The following is a 14,703-nucleotide window of genomic DNA, read 5'->3' as shown; positions in this document are numbered from 1 at the left end:
CATACTTTTTAATTTTAAGTGTTTGTAATGTGTGAGAAATACTGATACTAAAATGGTCCTGTTCATACCAAATTCCTTCTTGTTTTTCATAATTTGATATTTAAGGAATTGCATTGAATCCAATGCGGGTCAATGTGACACGCTCCATCAAAATCGTCACGAAAATCGAACACAATACAAGGGTTAAAGTCCTGCACTTGGTAGGTTTTTTCTGCAGCATCTGAAGTTTGCTTATTATCCGTTATTTCTCTCTCCAGAAACCACTTGCGTGCATTTTTGTTTATGATAAGACTATAAAGGAGCGCGTGAAGTGCTATTTTTTATGCTGCTTAATAATCTTAGCTTTAGACACTTTTATGGGTATTTGCTGTGTGAATGAGGTTCATGTGAGGATGCTCTGTACTGACCACAGATCTGCGTTCAATGCAGTCATCCCTGACAGACTACTAGCCAATCGGCTATACTAAGGTCTCTCCTCATCTTTCTGCCAATGGATCTTCCTGACCAACCGCCCCCAAATGGTTAGATTATTTCTCCTCCACCCTAACATTCTGCACATTGTGTGAATATTCCCGCCGTACCTTACTGTATAACACATCTATATACAGTTTAACACTTGAATTCCACTGTACAACTTGTAATATTGGGTTAAATGTTTATGCAGTACATTACTTTGTATTATGCAATAACACTTATGATGTGCAATAAGACCCTGCTGTATATATTTACGTCTCCCACAAACACTGAGACACTCCGCTATGTCCCAGCAGACAGAGATTTGATCCCATGGCCTACACGCCACTGCCTGAATCACTTCAAGCTTTTCATTGATTCTGATGCATGAAATCCTGCAGCATATTGGGGCAATGACAAACCTACATGGGATTCACTCATTTGCTGAATGGAAAGATCTTGGGACAATTTGATTGACAAACACATACACAAAGAAAATTATATCAACTTATCATAGACAAAGTAACAGGAAGCCCCTGGATGGCGCGTGTGCTTCAAGATGATCAAAACAACTACTTTATATAACATTTCACAAGTCCTTCAGTGATGTTCATTTAATTCAAGCGATTTAACAAAGTGTCTGTTGAAAACACAGAAGACGCGCTCGACCTGTCAATAAACATTAAACGAGAAAAACTCATGAAAACCATAAGCAGCTTCATCCAGCGGCTGATGATTATCTTGAATTTTATATGAAGATGCCAAAATAACCTTTTGTTCACACGTGTTTAAGTTTCAATATATAGCTGTGAGCCTCTGCTCGGTGTTTACATTGTTCTCATCGCGCCAATGTGTTTTAATACTCCAGTTTTATTGTAAATGTTAGAGGAGAAAACACACGCCAGCGGCTCGTGGAGGCGCATAGACACTGAGCTGTACCGGTTGAGTCTATATGGTTCTCATGTGCTGTGTAAAAGCGCCGCGAGCTCTGCTACTCATCATTACTGATATTTTGTTTACTGTGTGATCCTACATACGCGTAAAGAAATGGCAGAAACCGCCCCAGCTGTTGCCGCAGCGCCGGCCAAAGCGCCTAAAAAGAAATCCGCTGCAAAAGCAAAGAAAACCGGACCAAGCGTGGGTGATCTCATCGTTAAAGCCGTCTCGGCTTCCAAGGAGAGGAACGGCGTCTCTCTCGCCGCCCTGAAGAAAGCGCTCGCCGCCGGTGGTTACGACGTGGAGAAGAAAAACGCCCGCGTCAAGATCGCCATCAAGAACCTGGTCACTAAAGGCACCCTGGTCCAGACCAAAGGGACCGGCGCTTCCGGGTCTTTCAAACTGAACAAAAAGCAGACAGAGACCAAGGCAAAACCAGCGAAGAAAGCCGCTCCTAAAGCAAAGAAGCCCGCAGCCAAGAAACCCGTCGCTGCCAAGAAGCCCAAGACTGCAGCGACAAAGAAGACCGCCGCTAAGAAATCTCCCAAGAAAGTGAAGAAACCAGCCGCCACCGCCGCTAAAAAGGCAACAAAGAGCCCCAAGAAAGCAAAGAAGCCAGCGGCTCCTAAGAAAGCAGCGAAGAGCCCCAAGAAAGCAAAGGTTGCTAAACCCAAGACAGCAAAGCCTAAAGCAGCCAAGCCTAAAAAGGCAGCGCCCAAGAAGAAATAAAGTCAATACTTTATTTTTTTTACACTCAAAGGCTCTTTTAAGAGCCACCCACCAGTCCTTTAAAGAGCAATGTTTCAATTTGTGCAATGGTTTTTGCAGTTAATTTTCTTAATTTGATTTATTAAAACAATCAATACTAAATAAAATAGTGCTTCTACTAAGAAGTCTCTGATATTTTTTACTGAAGTGCCACACAGATTTTGCAGCGTCTTTGCCCTAAGAAAGCATTAGAATTTTAATGAACTTGAGTATTAAAGTTAAAGAAACTTCGTATTTATGACGTCCAATAGAGTAAAGCTGTAAGTAAAAGTTATTGCAGCATATAAACACTGATACAGTACAGATGCTTGTATTTTGTTCACTAGAAAAGTAAAAATACTTCACTACGTTCCACCTTGGCTTGTTAACTTTTGTTCAGTTTCTTTATTTCAGTTTCTGCCAGTTTAAACATCTGTCCTCATGTAACACATACAGATAAACACATATAAATGTATGCATTATAATGAACTGTAAGATGGATTAAAGCATCTGCCAAATGTATAAATGTGAATTTAAGCGGCAAATGTAAAACAAAGGCAGGCAGAAAGATAGAAGGGGGCGGGCTTTCGCGTTTGGAGGGAAGTTCAGTGATTGGTTTGAACTTTTCACAGACTTCAACCAATAGGCAAATAAAGCAGCTGTTAAATACTGGAAACAACGTCCTTGAGTCACATATTTTTGAAGTTACAAGAATAAAGCGAAAATGAGCGGCAGAGGCAAAACAGGTGGAAAGGCCAGAGCAAAGGCTAAGACTCGCTCATCCAGAGCCGGGCTTCAGTTTCCCGTCGGCCGTGTTCACAGACTTCTTCGCAAGGGTAACTACGCAGAGCGCGTTGGTGCCGGAGCTCCAGTTTATCTCGCCGCTGTGCTCGAGTATCTTACTGCTGAGATCCTGGAGTTGGCCGGAAACGCCGCTCGTGACAACAAGAAGACTCGCATCATTCCCCGCCATTTACAGCTGGCAGTGCGTAACGACGAGGAGTTGAACAAACTCTTGGGTCGCGTGACCATCGCTCAGGGCGGTGTGTTGCCCAACATTCAGGCTGTCTTGCTGCCAAAGAAGACCGAGAAGCCCGCCAAGGCAAAGTAAATGCGGTTTCTCCACAAATAAAAAAAAGGCTCTTTTAAGAGCCACCCACTTGACCTTAAAGAGAGCGAACTTTTGTGAGGTTGTTTGTATAGATCATTTATAAGTGTTTCATACAATATGTAACACAAAAATGGTTTAAGAAATATTAATATTATGCTGAAACTGGTTTAAGCCGTAGTTTTCAAACTGGTCAGGGGATGTCCTGTTTTTTAGTACAAGCCTACTTTCAAAAATTATTAATTTCTAGTGTTTTCTACTTTGCTCTTTATCTTCGTGATGTAATGTTATATTCTCTGTAAAGCTGCCGTGAAACCGAATTTCTGCAATAGAATTGAATTGAAAATGTCTCTTCAGGTTTATACGTCCAGCGTTAAGTGCTATTTAAATTCAAACAGTGTTTTTATAGATTAGATTCCTTGTGTTTCTTTTTACATAAAAGCGGGTTCCTCACATAAACCTTAACCATATTTGGTGATTCTTGGCACCATAGTTCGAAAACCCCTGGACTAAAATCACTGAAGGCTCAAAAATACACACTGAACATTATATGCTGTTAAAGAATGTCTGAGATCACATCGCGATTGTGATTTGTGTGTCAGGGGCGCTTTCATACTGGTGATGTCTTTTACTTTTTATGTAACACATTTTTTTTTTTATCAGAACACTCCAAATTAGTAATTACACATGACTTTAAACTTAAATGTGGCGTTAAGCTAAATAAAGGATATCGAGCGGGAACAAACCGCTTCTGCTCGTTTAAAAAGAGCCAATGGCCAGTAGACGTCACACATTAGCCAATCACACGCCAGTTTACTGTCTCCGCCCTCTGAGCTCGTGGTCTTCTAGTCTATAAAAGCAGCTTTCTGAGCGTAGTTCTATATTCACTTTTCTACGAAGAAGAGATTTGACTTCAGTCATGGCAAGAACAAAGCAGACCGCTCGTAAATCCACCGGAGGCAAAGCGCCCAGGAAGCAGCTCGCTACTAAAGCTGCCCGTAAGAGCGCCCCAGCTACCGGCGGTGTGAAGAAGCCTCATCGTTACAGGCCCGGTACCGTAGCGCTGAGAGAAATCCGCCGCTACCAGAAGTCTACTGAGCTGCTGATCCGTAAGCTGCCTTTCCAGCGTCTGGTGAGAGAAATCGCCCAGGACTTCAAGACTGATCTGCGCTTCCAGAGCTCTGCCGTCATGGCCCTGCAGGAGTCCAGCGAAGCTTATTTGGTCGGTCTGTTTGAGGACACCAACCTGTGCGCTATCCACGCCAAGAGGGTCACCATCATGCCCAAAGACATCCAGCTGGCCCGCCGCATTCGTGGTGAACGCGCTTAAATTCAACGTCATCCGCATCAACACAAAGGCTCTTTTAAGAGCCACCACAATTCCACCGAACGAGAGAATTTCTTTAGGTGTTTTTAAAAGTTAAACTCTTATGGATATTTTTAAGAGAAGTTCATTAACTTTAAAACTGTTGTTAAAAGTAACTGAACGGAAGTATTAGTTTGTAAATTCAAAGTTGAGTTCCCCTTGGTTTAAACTGTAATTCATTTTTAGTAATGTAAGCACTACAATCTACTGACTATGTAACCACTAACTTGAGGGTTAGTGACGTCTAAGCACAGCAAGAAAATAAGACAAATAAGAAATTGTTCTCGTGCTCCGGGTTTACGAACTCAAAATGTAAAAGTTAAGGATTCACGGTTTTCGCTTGAGTATAAAATGGTTAAATATTAGTTTCTAGACAATTGCATCTGTAAACACTACCATACGTAAGTGACTATTAAATATCGGATAAACCACCAAAAAATTAAGTTCTTTACATTTGGGTTAACATTGCTGCATCTGTAAAACACATTTACTGTAAACAAGCATGGCTGCATGTTGTGTTGTGTAGGTGCGAAAATCATAATTTGGTAAACGTAAAAAAAAATCAAATGTGATGTCTTGTGTGGCAATAAATGATTGAGAAGGTGGGTCGAACTAAAAGTACGTTGCTGGCTCCGCCTTCATTTGAGTGTTTCCATCAGGTCCTGTAAGCAACTGTAAAGTCTTGTATCACAGCACTCCGTTGTGCAGTTTTAATACGAGAAACTGAAGTCATGTCTGGTAGAGGCAAAGGCGGGAAAGGACTCGGTAAAGGAGGCGCTAAGCGTCATCGCAAGGTTCTGCGTGATAACATCCAGGGAATCACCAAACCCGCCATCCGTCGTCTCGCTCGTCGTGGTGGAGTCAAGCGTATCTCCGGTCTGATCTATGAGGAGACTCGCGGTGTGTTGAAGGTGTTTTTGGAGAACGTTATTCGTGACGCCGTCACCTACACTGAGCACGCCAAGAGAAAGACCGTCACCGCCATGGATGTCGTCTATGCTCTGAAGCGTCAGGGTCGCACTCTGTACGGTTTCGGAGGTTAAGTGATTAAATCACGCAAACCCAAACGGCTCTTTTAAGAGCCACCCATTTTCTCAAATAAAGAGTTAACGTGTCCGTTTTAGTATAAATCAAGTTTGTTCTTTAAGATTAAGCTTTCTCATCACGGTCTTTCTTGGTATTGTGTATCTATTTGGACCGTTTTGGTCGTGATACTTTAGTTAATTTCGGACATTAGAAATAATGTGTAAGCCAAGCATTATGACACGTAAAGCCGGTTACAGAATTTTACAACTGAAATAACAATCCAGTTCTAAAGTTTTCTTCGTAGTAATGCTACATACATACATACTTTATAGATCTTGCTTACAGACGCTAAATATCATAGTCTAACTTTGTCACATAAGCTGTACATGCTATCAGTTTATTACACAAATGTAAAATGAAGGACAGGACAAGATTAGCATACAAACTTCATTACATGTTTTTTCGACTAAAAGTGGTGGATTAATTTTTGTTTTCTTTGAGTAAATAAATCTTGGAATAGAATTGTGCATAAAATCTCCTTCATGCTCATAGTAAGTGTCATGTCAGTCTTATGAACACGCCTTCAAGTGAATTGTAACCAAAAACTTTATAGTATAATAAGCAATAGCATTGTGTACAAAATTGAGCGGGAAAGTAAAACAACCCTCAAACGCATATGGCGATTCAAACATGAGGCGGTAGGTGGGACTTAAGCTTCGAAGACACTGATTGGCTTACTTGGTTTACAGCTACTCCAATGACATCCATTCGTGTTCTTTGTCCAATCACATACCGCAATCAGATGGTACGGCTACAGTCTCAAAAAAATTTGCATGGCCAGTGTATATATGCTTCTTCACACACTCAAATCTTCATTCATTGTGTTAATTTGACATAGTGATCATGCCTGAGCCAGCAAAGCCCGCCCCTAAGAAGGGATCTAAGAAGGCCGTTACTAAAGCTGCCGGAAAGGGCGGCAAGAAGCGCAAGAGGTCCAGGAAGGAGAGCTATGCTATCTACGTCTACAAGGTTCTGAAGCAGGTTCATCCTGACACCGGGATTTCCTCTAAGGCCATGGGGATCATGAACTCTTTCGTCAATGATATTTTCGAGCGTATCGCCGGTGAGTCCTCTCGTCTCGCTCACTACAACAAGCGCTCCACCATCACATCGAGAGAGATCCAGACCGCCGTGCGTCTCCTGCTGCCCGGTGAACTCGCCAAACACGCCGTGTCTGAGGGAACAAAGGCCGTCACCAAGTACACCAGCTCCAAATAAATCTGTTGAAACTTTCAACACTCAAAGGCTCTTTTAAGAGCCACCCACTTTTTCATCTGAAGAGTTTCCATGTTTATAAAACCTCTAGTGGTGTTAAAATATCTTAAATGAGAAGGCTTAAGTTTTGATATATGGACTTTAGTTTGAGTTGTGCAATTGTGTTTGCAATGTTAATGCACTTTGCAAACAGAGCAATTACGAAGTTTCAATTTTGTCCGGTCTACAACAAACATGCACATTTAAGCATGAAACACTCGTGCTGCTGTCTACTAGTTAATTAATTTACCATAGATAATGCTACACAATACTATAGTAATTATTCTTTGCCATATAATGAAAGTTTTACCAGGCCACTTGTACAAATGCTGAATGGAAAGCTGGTTGTTTTAACCTTAAACTGCAACATTGTTTACAACCTCAAAATGTTATACTAAGTGTAAACTATTTGTATGAGTAATAGTGAGATATCTTTCTGGCATGAGCTTTACCAGAGCCTTTTATTTGTCAGAGGATATTTGTATTGTCAAAGACATTGTTGGCATTCATTTGTGATGCTGTGAAACAAAAACATATATTCATTTATCTTATTTGCATGGTGAAGAATTTATTAAAGCAATACACACAGAATCTGGGACTTCTTCATTTGTAATGAAGGCAGGTTTTTACGGTAAAATAATAAAACAATGATAAATGATTTCAGAACTTTTACACATTTAATGTAAAATATGCAAGAGAGATAAAAAAATCAAACGACCTAACTGCAGAAGTCTACACACCTTAAAACTAACACGTTTTGATTTTACCGGCCTATTAACATCATCATCTTGGCACATCTTAACTTCTTGTCATCTTAAATATTTTCAAAGTTATAGATCTGTGAAATGTTGAGTTCATTCCTGTGCATGGACCTCTGCTTACCCACACTGATTTTCTTGTGCTTTGTATCGTTGTTATTCTGAACTGTGAAATCTCTCAAAAATGTTTCCCCACTCCTAATTCTAATGCCCTACCCTTTGAGATGTAAACCAAGAATAATAATGTAAATGGCCACTCTTAAAGGCGATTTATAGTCATGCGTAGGTCCTACGCAGATTGATCTGATTAGGCTCCAGTGTTCACCCAATGACTGGATGATGTGTAAACAGAGGTCTTTAATTATCATAGACCCCCCCTTTGACATGAAGTCTCACTTTTGCTCCAATACTATAATTAATAAAATATCACTTAAGGTTGTATTGCTTGGACTGAGATTACTTCTATAATAATCGAGGCTTTTATGATGAGCTTGTTTTAAGTTGGAGAGGAATCTGTTTAGAGTCCGTCTGTAATTCTTACACGTCATTTCATTTAGATGATTTGTTTATATGATTTTGAAAGAAGAGGATGAACTGGAGTTATCGATGCACTTGAAAGTGGTTGAATTTGATTATGTAATTTATAAAAATATTTTTAATTTTATAAAAATTATAAAAAAAATGAAATGTTTCAATTGTGAAGAATGGGTCATTTAATTTGTGCATGTCCAAGAAATAACAATGCGGCAGATGGGGGCACTGCTGATGAAGGAGAGCAGGCCGGGACGTCAAGAGAGGGGTGCAAGTTGAATTTTTTTTTCTGATATTAAACAGTTCATGGACAAAACTATGATGTTTATGTTGGAAGGGTTGTTTACCAACAAAGAAGTATAACGGTTGAAGAAAATAGTCAGGAAACTGGTCATCCAAGATTCCCTGCGCCGTTGGGCTCTTGACCTTTTATGTCTAAGATGATAGAGACCTATTCAGACCTATCTTGATAATTGTATTTATGAAACATTTAATTCTGGCTTCAAGTCTATGTACAGTACAAAGTCACAGTCTCCGTGGTCTCTCTGGTTTCTTGATAGTAACCTAAAAATGGATAAACAGATCAATACTGTGGTAGGCGCGAGCTTCTCTCTTACACACCCCCATCTTATGTTCATTCTTGGCTTCCTGTTCATTTCCGTATCAACTTCAAAATTCTGCTTTTGGTCTATAAATCCTTAAATATCTAACACCTCTTTATCTGTCTGAACTTCTACACTTGTAGGCTATAGATCTAGAGATCAAAATCTTCCTCTGATTCTCAGATCACCGCTAATAAACAGATGGGACAAAGCTTTTGCAATGCAGGCCCTAAATTATGGAACAGCTTGCCGTCACATTAGAATCGCTCCATATCCTCAACTGCTTTTAAAACCTTGTTAAAATCCTACTTTTCTTTGGATTTTAATATTGTGTGAAGTCTATAGACTGCTTTTATTGTTTAAGGTACAATATGTAAGATGTTTGCAGTAAAATATCCAAAAACCACTAGGCCAGTGTTATATATTTTGTTCAGCTGATTATCTCTAATGTTTTAACTATTTGTAAATTATGAGAACATTGCCATTCTAAACAGTTTCAATGACATTACCCTTTGTTACCACCTTTACTGATGTAGAAAGCACATAACAATAGTGTCGTGGACAAATGCGGAAGTATGGTTTAGTGTATTTAGTGTCTGTCGGGCCACTCGCTTGTTTATGGTAAATTTGTTGATCTGAACACTTGTGCCGTGTTAACACACAATTGAATTGGGCTAAAACAGTAACATCTATGACTAACAATTTAGTTGTAAACATTACATGAAAGCTTACATAATGAAATAAAACAATCTCATCAAACGCAACATTTATATAACTTAACATGATTTCTCGTTATCATCTTAATGATTACCATCAGGAATTGAGTTAAAGACAACAAATCCCATCTGGAACATTTTGGCAAGATGTGCTAAGGTGTAAACAGGCTGTTAAAATCAAAACATGTTAGTTTTAAGGTGTGTACTCTTCTACAGTTAGTTTCTTTTATTTTTTTCTCTCAAACATGTCACATTAGATATTTTACACTAAAGGGACACTCCACTTTTTGAAAATATGCTCATTTTCCAGCTCCCCTAGAGTTAAATATTTGATTTTTATCGTTTTGGAATCCATTCAGCCGATCTGTGGGTCTGGTGGTACCACTTTTAACATAGCTTAGCACAATACATTGATTTTTACGCATAATCCATTGATGATAATATGCAGCAGCACCTGAAAATAGTCCCCTTGGACTTTCAATAGCAGGGGTCTATTTTCAGGTGCTGCGTAATATCATCAGCAAAGTCCTTGATTGTTACGCCATAATGAGACTATAGTTCATAGCCTTATCTGCCTAGAAAATCACAATCAATGGATTATGCTAAACTATGCTAAAAGTGGTACCACCAGACCCAGAGATCAGCTGAAAGGATTCCAAAATGGTAAAAATAATGTTTAACTCTAGGGGAGCTGAAAAATTAGCACAATTTAAAGTTACGACTACTAGTTTTGCCTTCAGTGTTTGTATGATGTAGTCTATATCTGAATACCATGCACATGCAGGGGGTGCCCGAGCACCTGCCCTTTTACCCCTAGATGATCAAAGTGCCCATTTTGTCAAGGCATTTTTTGTAATTAAATGACCTTTTGTGTAGGCCTGTCCAATCTATCTATAGGTAAAATTAATTTAAATAAAAATATGCTGTAAATAAAACGAGTCACATGTTGACCTATTGACCTTTCACCGGACAATCTCTTCCGGGACGATCCGGATGTAAAGAGAGTATGCACAGCTTTTGTTTATATTGCTGTGTGTAACCTCTCGAGAACATTAGATGCAAGTAACATTAGCACAGCAACTAAACGTCTACACACAGCATATAAATATAAACAATGATCCATACATGTTCACGCACTTCTTTTTTGGGGGAAATAAAAGATTCACATGCTTTGAGGGGTCTGGTCTTTGTTTTTTGACTATAAACTATTTATACTTCAAATTACTATCATGAAAATATATGATATATAAATATAATAAAAAATGTGGAGTGCTATAAAAATGTTCACGTCACTGGTAGACAGACTCATACTGATTTTATAATTCTCTGATTTATCCTCATAATTGCAGTTTTTATTATTATTTAAATAATCAAAAATAATAAATTCAGAACAGGATTAGAATAGACTTCAGTGAGGAATGTGCTTTTACACTTTAAGCATCGCCCCTCCGAAGATCTCTGCACAGCCCTGCTGAATATCAACAGCATCTTGTCACTGGGTTTTATTATATTACAGAAGTGATCTGGTATAAGAGTTATAATAATGATATGGTAATATGGCATATAATAATGACTACAGTATTGTGTAACAATAACTATGGTAAATTGATTAACTGATTAAAAGGTGCAGCTTGATGTTGTCTAATCAGACAAAAATTCAGTTTTCATTGCTCTGTTTGTAAGGGGTGTACGAATAGTTCAAGTACAACACCATCTAAAAAGTATATGCATCAAAACATCTATGAAGGAGAAGAATTTACACATTTTTAAAGAAAATTGATATGGCATGTGTTTTTCTAAGCATATAAACTCTTTAAGCGATAAAGTGGGTGGCTCTTAAAAGAGCCTTTGGGGTGTTGAAAGTTTCAAGAGATTTATTTGGAGCTGGTGTACTTGGTGACGGCCTTTGTCCCCTCAGACACGGCGTGTTTGGCGAGTTCACCGGGCAGCAGCAGACGCACGGCGGTCTGGATCTCTCTCGATGTGATGGTGGAGCGCTTGTTGTAGTGAGCGAGACGAGAGGACTCACCGGCGATACGCTCAAAAATATCATTGACGAAAGAGTTCATGATCCCCATGGCCTTAGAGGAAATCCCGGTGTCAGGATGGACCTGCTTCAGGACCTTGTAGACGTAGATAGCATAGCTCTCCTTCCTGGACCTCTTGCGCTTCTTGCCGCCCTTTACAGCGGTTTTAGTAACGGCCTTCTTGGATCCCTTCTTCGGTGCGGACTTCGCTGGCTCAGGCATGATTTCTCAAGACAGAACAACCGAGTGTGTAACAATCTGCGCTGGTGAAGAAATATTTATTCTCTGTTCATGCTAATTTTCATGGAGATCAGGCTCACGGTACTGATTGGGTGTCTTCATTAGACAAATAGCACGAATGGATTTCATTGGAGCAGCAAACACGTAAGCGAGCCAATCAAAGACGCTTAAACGGTAGCCCCACCCATAGCCGAATGTTTGAATTTAATACACCCACGCATTCTAGCGCGAATGTACTTTCCCGCTCATTTTTAAAATACAATTTCTGTGAAATATAATCGTTTCTTTAAATAGTTTTTATAAAAGTCGGCAGCCTTCTGCTCTTTATCTTCATTTTGCAAGAAAATGTTTAACTATTACAAGCGAGATCTCTTATAAAGGCAGTATAACATTACTAATGCTGGGGACACAACACTAATAAATTGCGAACACATTCGAAGATTCTCAACACAAGAGTGTTTATTACATAAATTGTTTTTATCCGTGACTGTAAACAAAGACTAAGCACAACTGGGACAGGCTAGGCATAATCAATCGTTATGATCAAATTACATAATCACTGCGAACATTATTAGGGGTCCCTAACTTGAGCGCACAGTTTTTGGGAAAATCTTCCGTGTTTAGGGCGTTAGTAAAGCGAACTTTGTTATGAATCCAAAACACTTTTGTATTTTGGAGAAGTACCTTCATATTAAAAGGACGGCCAAAACAACGCAGCGCCATAACATGTCTGTGTAAGATGAAAAATTCAAATACTCCATACATGTTGCTAACTTTTAAACACGGTATATTTATAAAAGACCATTTAAACCAAAACAAAAACCCCGAGCAAGTATCGACTCTTCATGTGATAATGTGGGTGGCTCTTAAAAGAGCCGTTTGGGTTTGCGTGATTTAATCACTTAACCTCCGAAACCGTACAGAGTGCGACCCTGACGCTTCAGAGCATAGACGACATCCATGGCGGTGACGGTCTTTCTCTTGGCGTGTTCAGTGTAGGTGACGGCGTCACGAATAACGTTCTCCAAAAACACCTTCAGCACACCGCGAGTCTCCTCATAGATCAGACCGGAGATACGCTTGACTCCACCACGACGAGCGAGACGACGAATGGCGGGTTTGGTGATTCCCTGGATGTTATCACGCAGAACCTTGCGATGACGCTTGGCACCTCCTTTGCCAAGACCTTTACCGCCTTTTCCTCTTCCAGACATGACTACAATGTTTCGAAATCAAGATGAACGAAGTGGAGGCAGTGAAAGAGGAATTTACACTTGCCTACAGGACCTAGTGGAAACACACTAGTTGCATGGTAAGGAGAGTTACGAGGTCACCTGCTGGACAACCGGCAAATTGCACATATTAGGTCCTGAACAATGTGACTTCAATGTGATTGACTGAACATTGATTAATAAAGCAATGAAGAAGAAAACAACACTGGCAAGTTATTGGTGGGGACAAAAGGACAAAGAATTGCTGGCGACTGCTGCTGCATTTCAGGGCCAATAAAAATTATATTAAAAAGGAAAATAGCTAACATGCGTAAAACTCAAAACAGTGTCCATGACAGCTACATCATAAACCTGATGGCTTTCTCTTACTCGCAGTTGAAAACACTGTAGTGCAGCCATGATTTCCTGTACTGAAGTGTAAACTACTACTACAAGACTACTAAAGTGTAAACTTCACAACAAACTATCATTTAATTGTGTAGAGCAGTGGTTCTCAAACTGGGGCCCGCAAGAAGGTTCCGGGGGGCCCCAGTTTTATGACTTTTTATTATGAATTCTGTGGAATTAAACCTAAAAAAAAAATAAGGCTACTAACCAACAGGATTAATTAAAAAAAAGGATTAATTTTGTTTAATTAAAAGTTAAGTTTTAGAGCAGTTTTTTGTTTTACATTTTCTTTGGGGGGGCCGCAAAGGAATGCGGCATACACAAGGGGGACCGCACGATGAAAACGTTTGAGATTCAGAAGCTACACAATACAAAGCACATAATAATATAAATGATAATATAAATAAACAATATAAACTTCATTTTGAAATAAGACTTAGACAACCCACTTCCAGACTCAAGATGTTGAACATTTATTATTTTTATTATTTTTGAAAACAATTAACATTAGCCATTGACTATTGAAACACCGTAATATGCTGAACTGTTTCATTCGGCCTCACTGATTTAACAAAAAACATGGAAATTAAAAACATTAAATAAAAAAATACAGCGGCTCTGAATAAACTTTACAAGCAAGCGTATTAATAATGGAACATATAGAAGAGGGTGCTAAGTTAAGCCAATGTCGGCTGACAATCTTGAAATGCAGCCCTAAGATTCCAACTAAGCAAAATATTTGACTGTTATGCAACTGCAACATAATCTGACGACCAAGCTAGGATTGTGAAAGTCTTTTATATGTTGCCACAACATCATTTCATAACAACAATATTTCATGATATTTGCAAATTACAATACCTTGTCATTTGTACTATTTAATAAAATTACAGTTTATTTTATAGATATATTATAACAATATATGTGTCATAAAGGCTAATATTATAAAGACTATGTAACATGTACATGGACATTTGGGAGAAACATGTTGATAAAATGTAAGAGTTAAAGCCTAGGGAAAATAAACACACAAAAAGTTAAAAGCAAGAGATTATGTTCTTGGGATCAGATTTGGAATTAAATGTGTTTATTTTACTGCCTCTGGATTTTAGGTAAGCAATAGCATAGACAGCAATTCAACGCTGCATAGCTCAAACAACAATGAAGGTCTCACAATCCACCAGACACTTCATCAACAGCATTGTCTTCTTCATCTGACATCATGTTAGCTGTGATTTCTATCAGACAGACGGACAGACA

The 14,703-nt window shown here is 39.1% G+C and overlaps 7 protein-coding genes across 7 annotated transcripts; 5 read left to right on the top strand and 2 right to left on the bottom strand.

Annotated features, from left to right (window-relative positions):
- Positions 1-1,367: 1,367 nt before the first annotated feature.
- Positions 1,368-2,179, top strand: LOC135787889 (histone H1-like). Its single transcript, XM_065297813.2, has one exon. It carries the CDS (start codon positions 1,501-1,503, stop codon positions 2,116-2,118), a length of 618 nt encoding a protein of 205 aa, XP_065153885.2. The 5' UTR covers positions 1,368-1,500; the 3' UTR covers positions 2,119-2,179.
- A 681-nt stretch (positions 2,180-2,860) lies between these two features.
- On the top strand, positions 2,861-3,247 carry LOC135781045 (histone H2A-like). The gene has a single exon (XM_065291359.1). It carries the CDS (start codon positions 2,861-2,863, stop codon positions 3,245-3,247), a length of 387 nt encoding a protein of 128 aa, XP_065147431.1.
- Positions 3,248-4,151: 904 nt separating this feature from the next.
- LOC135787893 (histone H3) lies at positions 4,152-4,615 on the top strand. The gene has a single exon (XM_065297816.2). The coding sequence runs from the start codon at positions 4,164-4,166 to the stop codon at positions 4,572-4,574; it is 411 nt and encodes a 136-aa protein (XP_065153888.1). The 5' UTR covers positions 4,152-4,163; the 3' UTR covers positions 4,575-4,615.
- A 726-nt stretch (positions 4,616-5,341) lies between these two features.
- On the top strand, positions 5,342-5,653 carry LOC135780814 (histone H4). The gene has a single exon (XM_065291093.1). It carries the CDS (start codon positions 5,342-5,344, stop codon positions 5,651-5,653), a length of 312 nt encoding a protein of 103 aa, XP_065147165.1.
- Positions 5,654-6,539: 886 nt separating this feature from the next.
- LOC135781057 (histone H2B-like) lies at positions 6,540-6,914 on the top strand. Its single transcript, XM_065291372.1, has one exon. The coding sequence runs from the start codon at positions 6,540-6,542 to the stop codon at positions 6,912-6,914; it is 375 nt and encodes a 124-aa protein (XP_065147444.1).
- A 4,517-nt stretch (positions 6,915-11,431) lies between these two features.
- On the bottom strand, positions 11,432-11,806 carry LOC135781072 (histone H2B-like). Its single transcript, XM_065291387.1, has one exon. It carries the CDS (start codon positions 11,804-11,806, stop codon positions 11,432-11,434), a length of 375 nt encoding a protein of 124 aa, XP_065147459.1.
- A 688-nt stretch (positions 11,807-12,494) lies between these two features.
- LOC135781076 (histone H4) lies at positions 12,495-13,038 on the bottom strand. The gene has a single exon (XM_065291391.1). The coding sequence runs from the start codon at positions 13,036-13,038 to the stop codon at positions 12,727-12,729; it is 312 nt and encodes a 103-aa protein (XP_065147463.1). The 3' UTR covers positions 12,495-12,726.
- Positions 13,039-14,703: the final 1,665 nt, after the last annotated feature.

This window comes from Paramisgurnus dabryanus, chromosome 23 (genome assembly GCF_030506205.2).
Source record: "Paramisgurnus dabryanus chromosome 23, PD_genome_1.1, whole genome shotgun sequence".
In the NCBI taxonomy this organism is placed as follows: Eukaryota; Metazoa; Chordata; class Actinopteri; order Cypriniformes; family Cobitidae; genus Paramisgurnus; species Paramisgurnus dabryanus.
The sequence above is the reverse complement of the archived record's forward strand: the minus strand, read 5'-3'. Positions and strand labels throughout refer to the sequence as shown.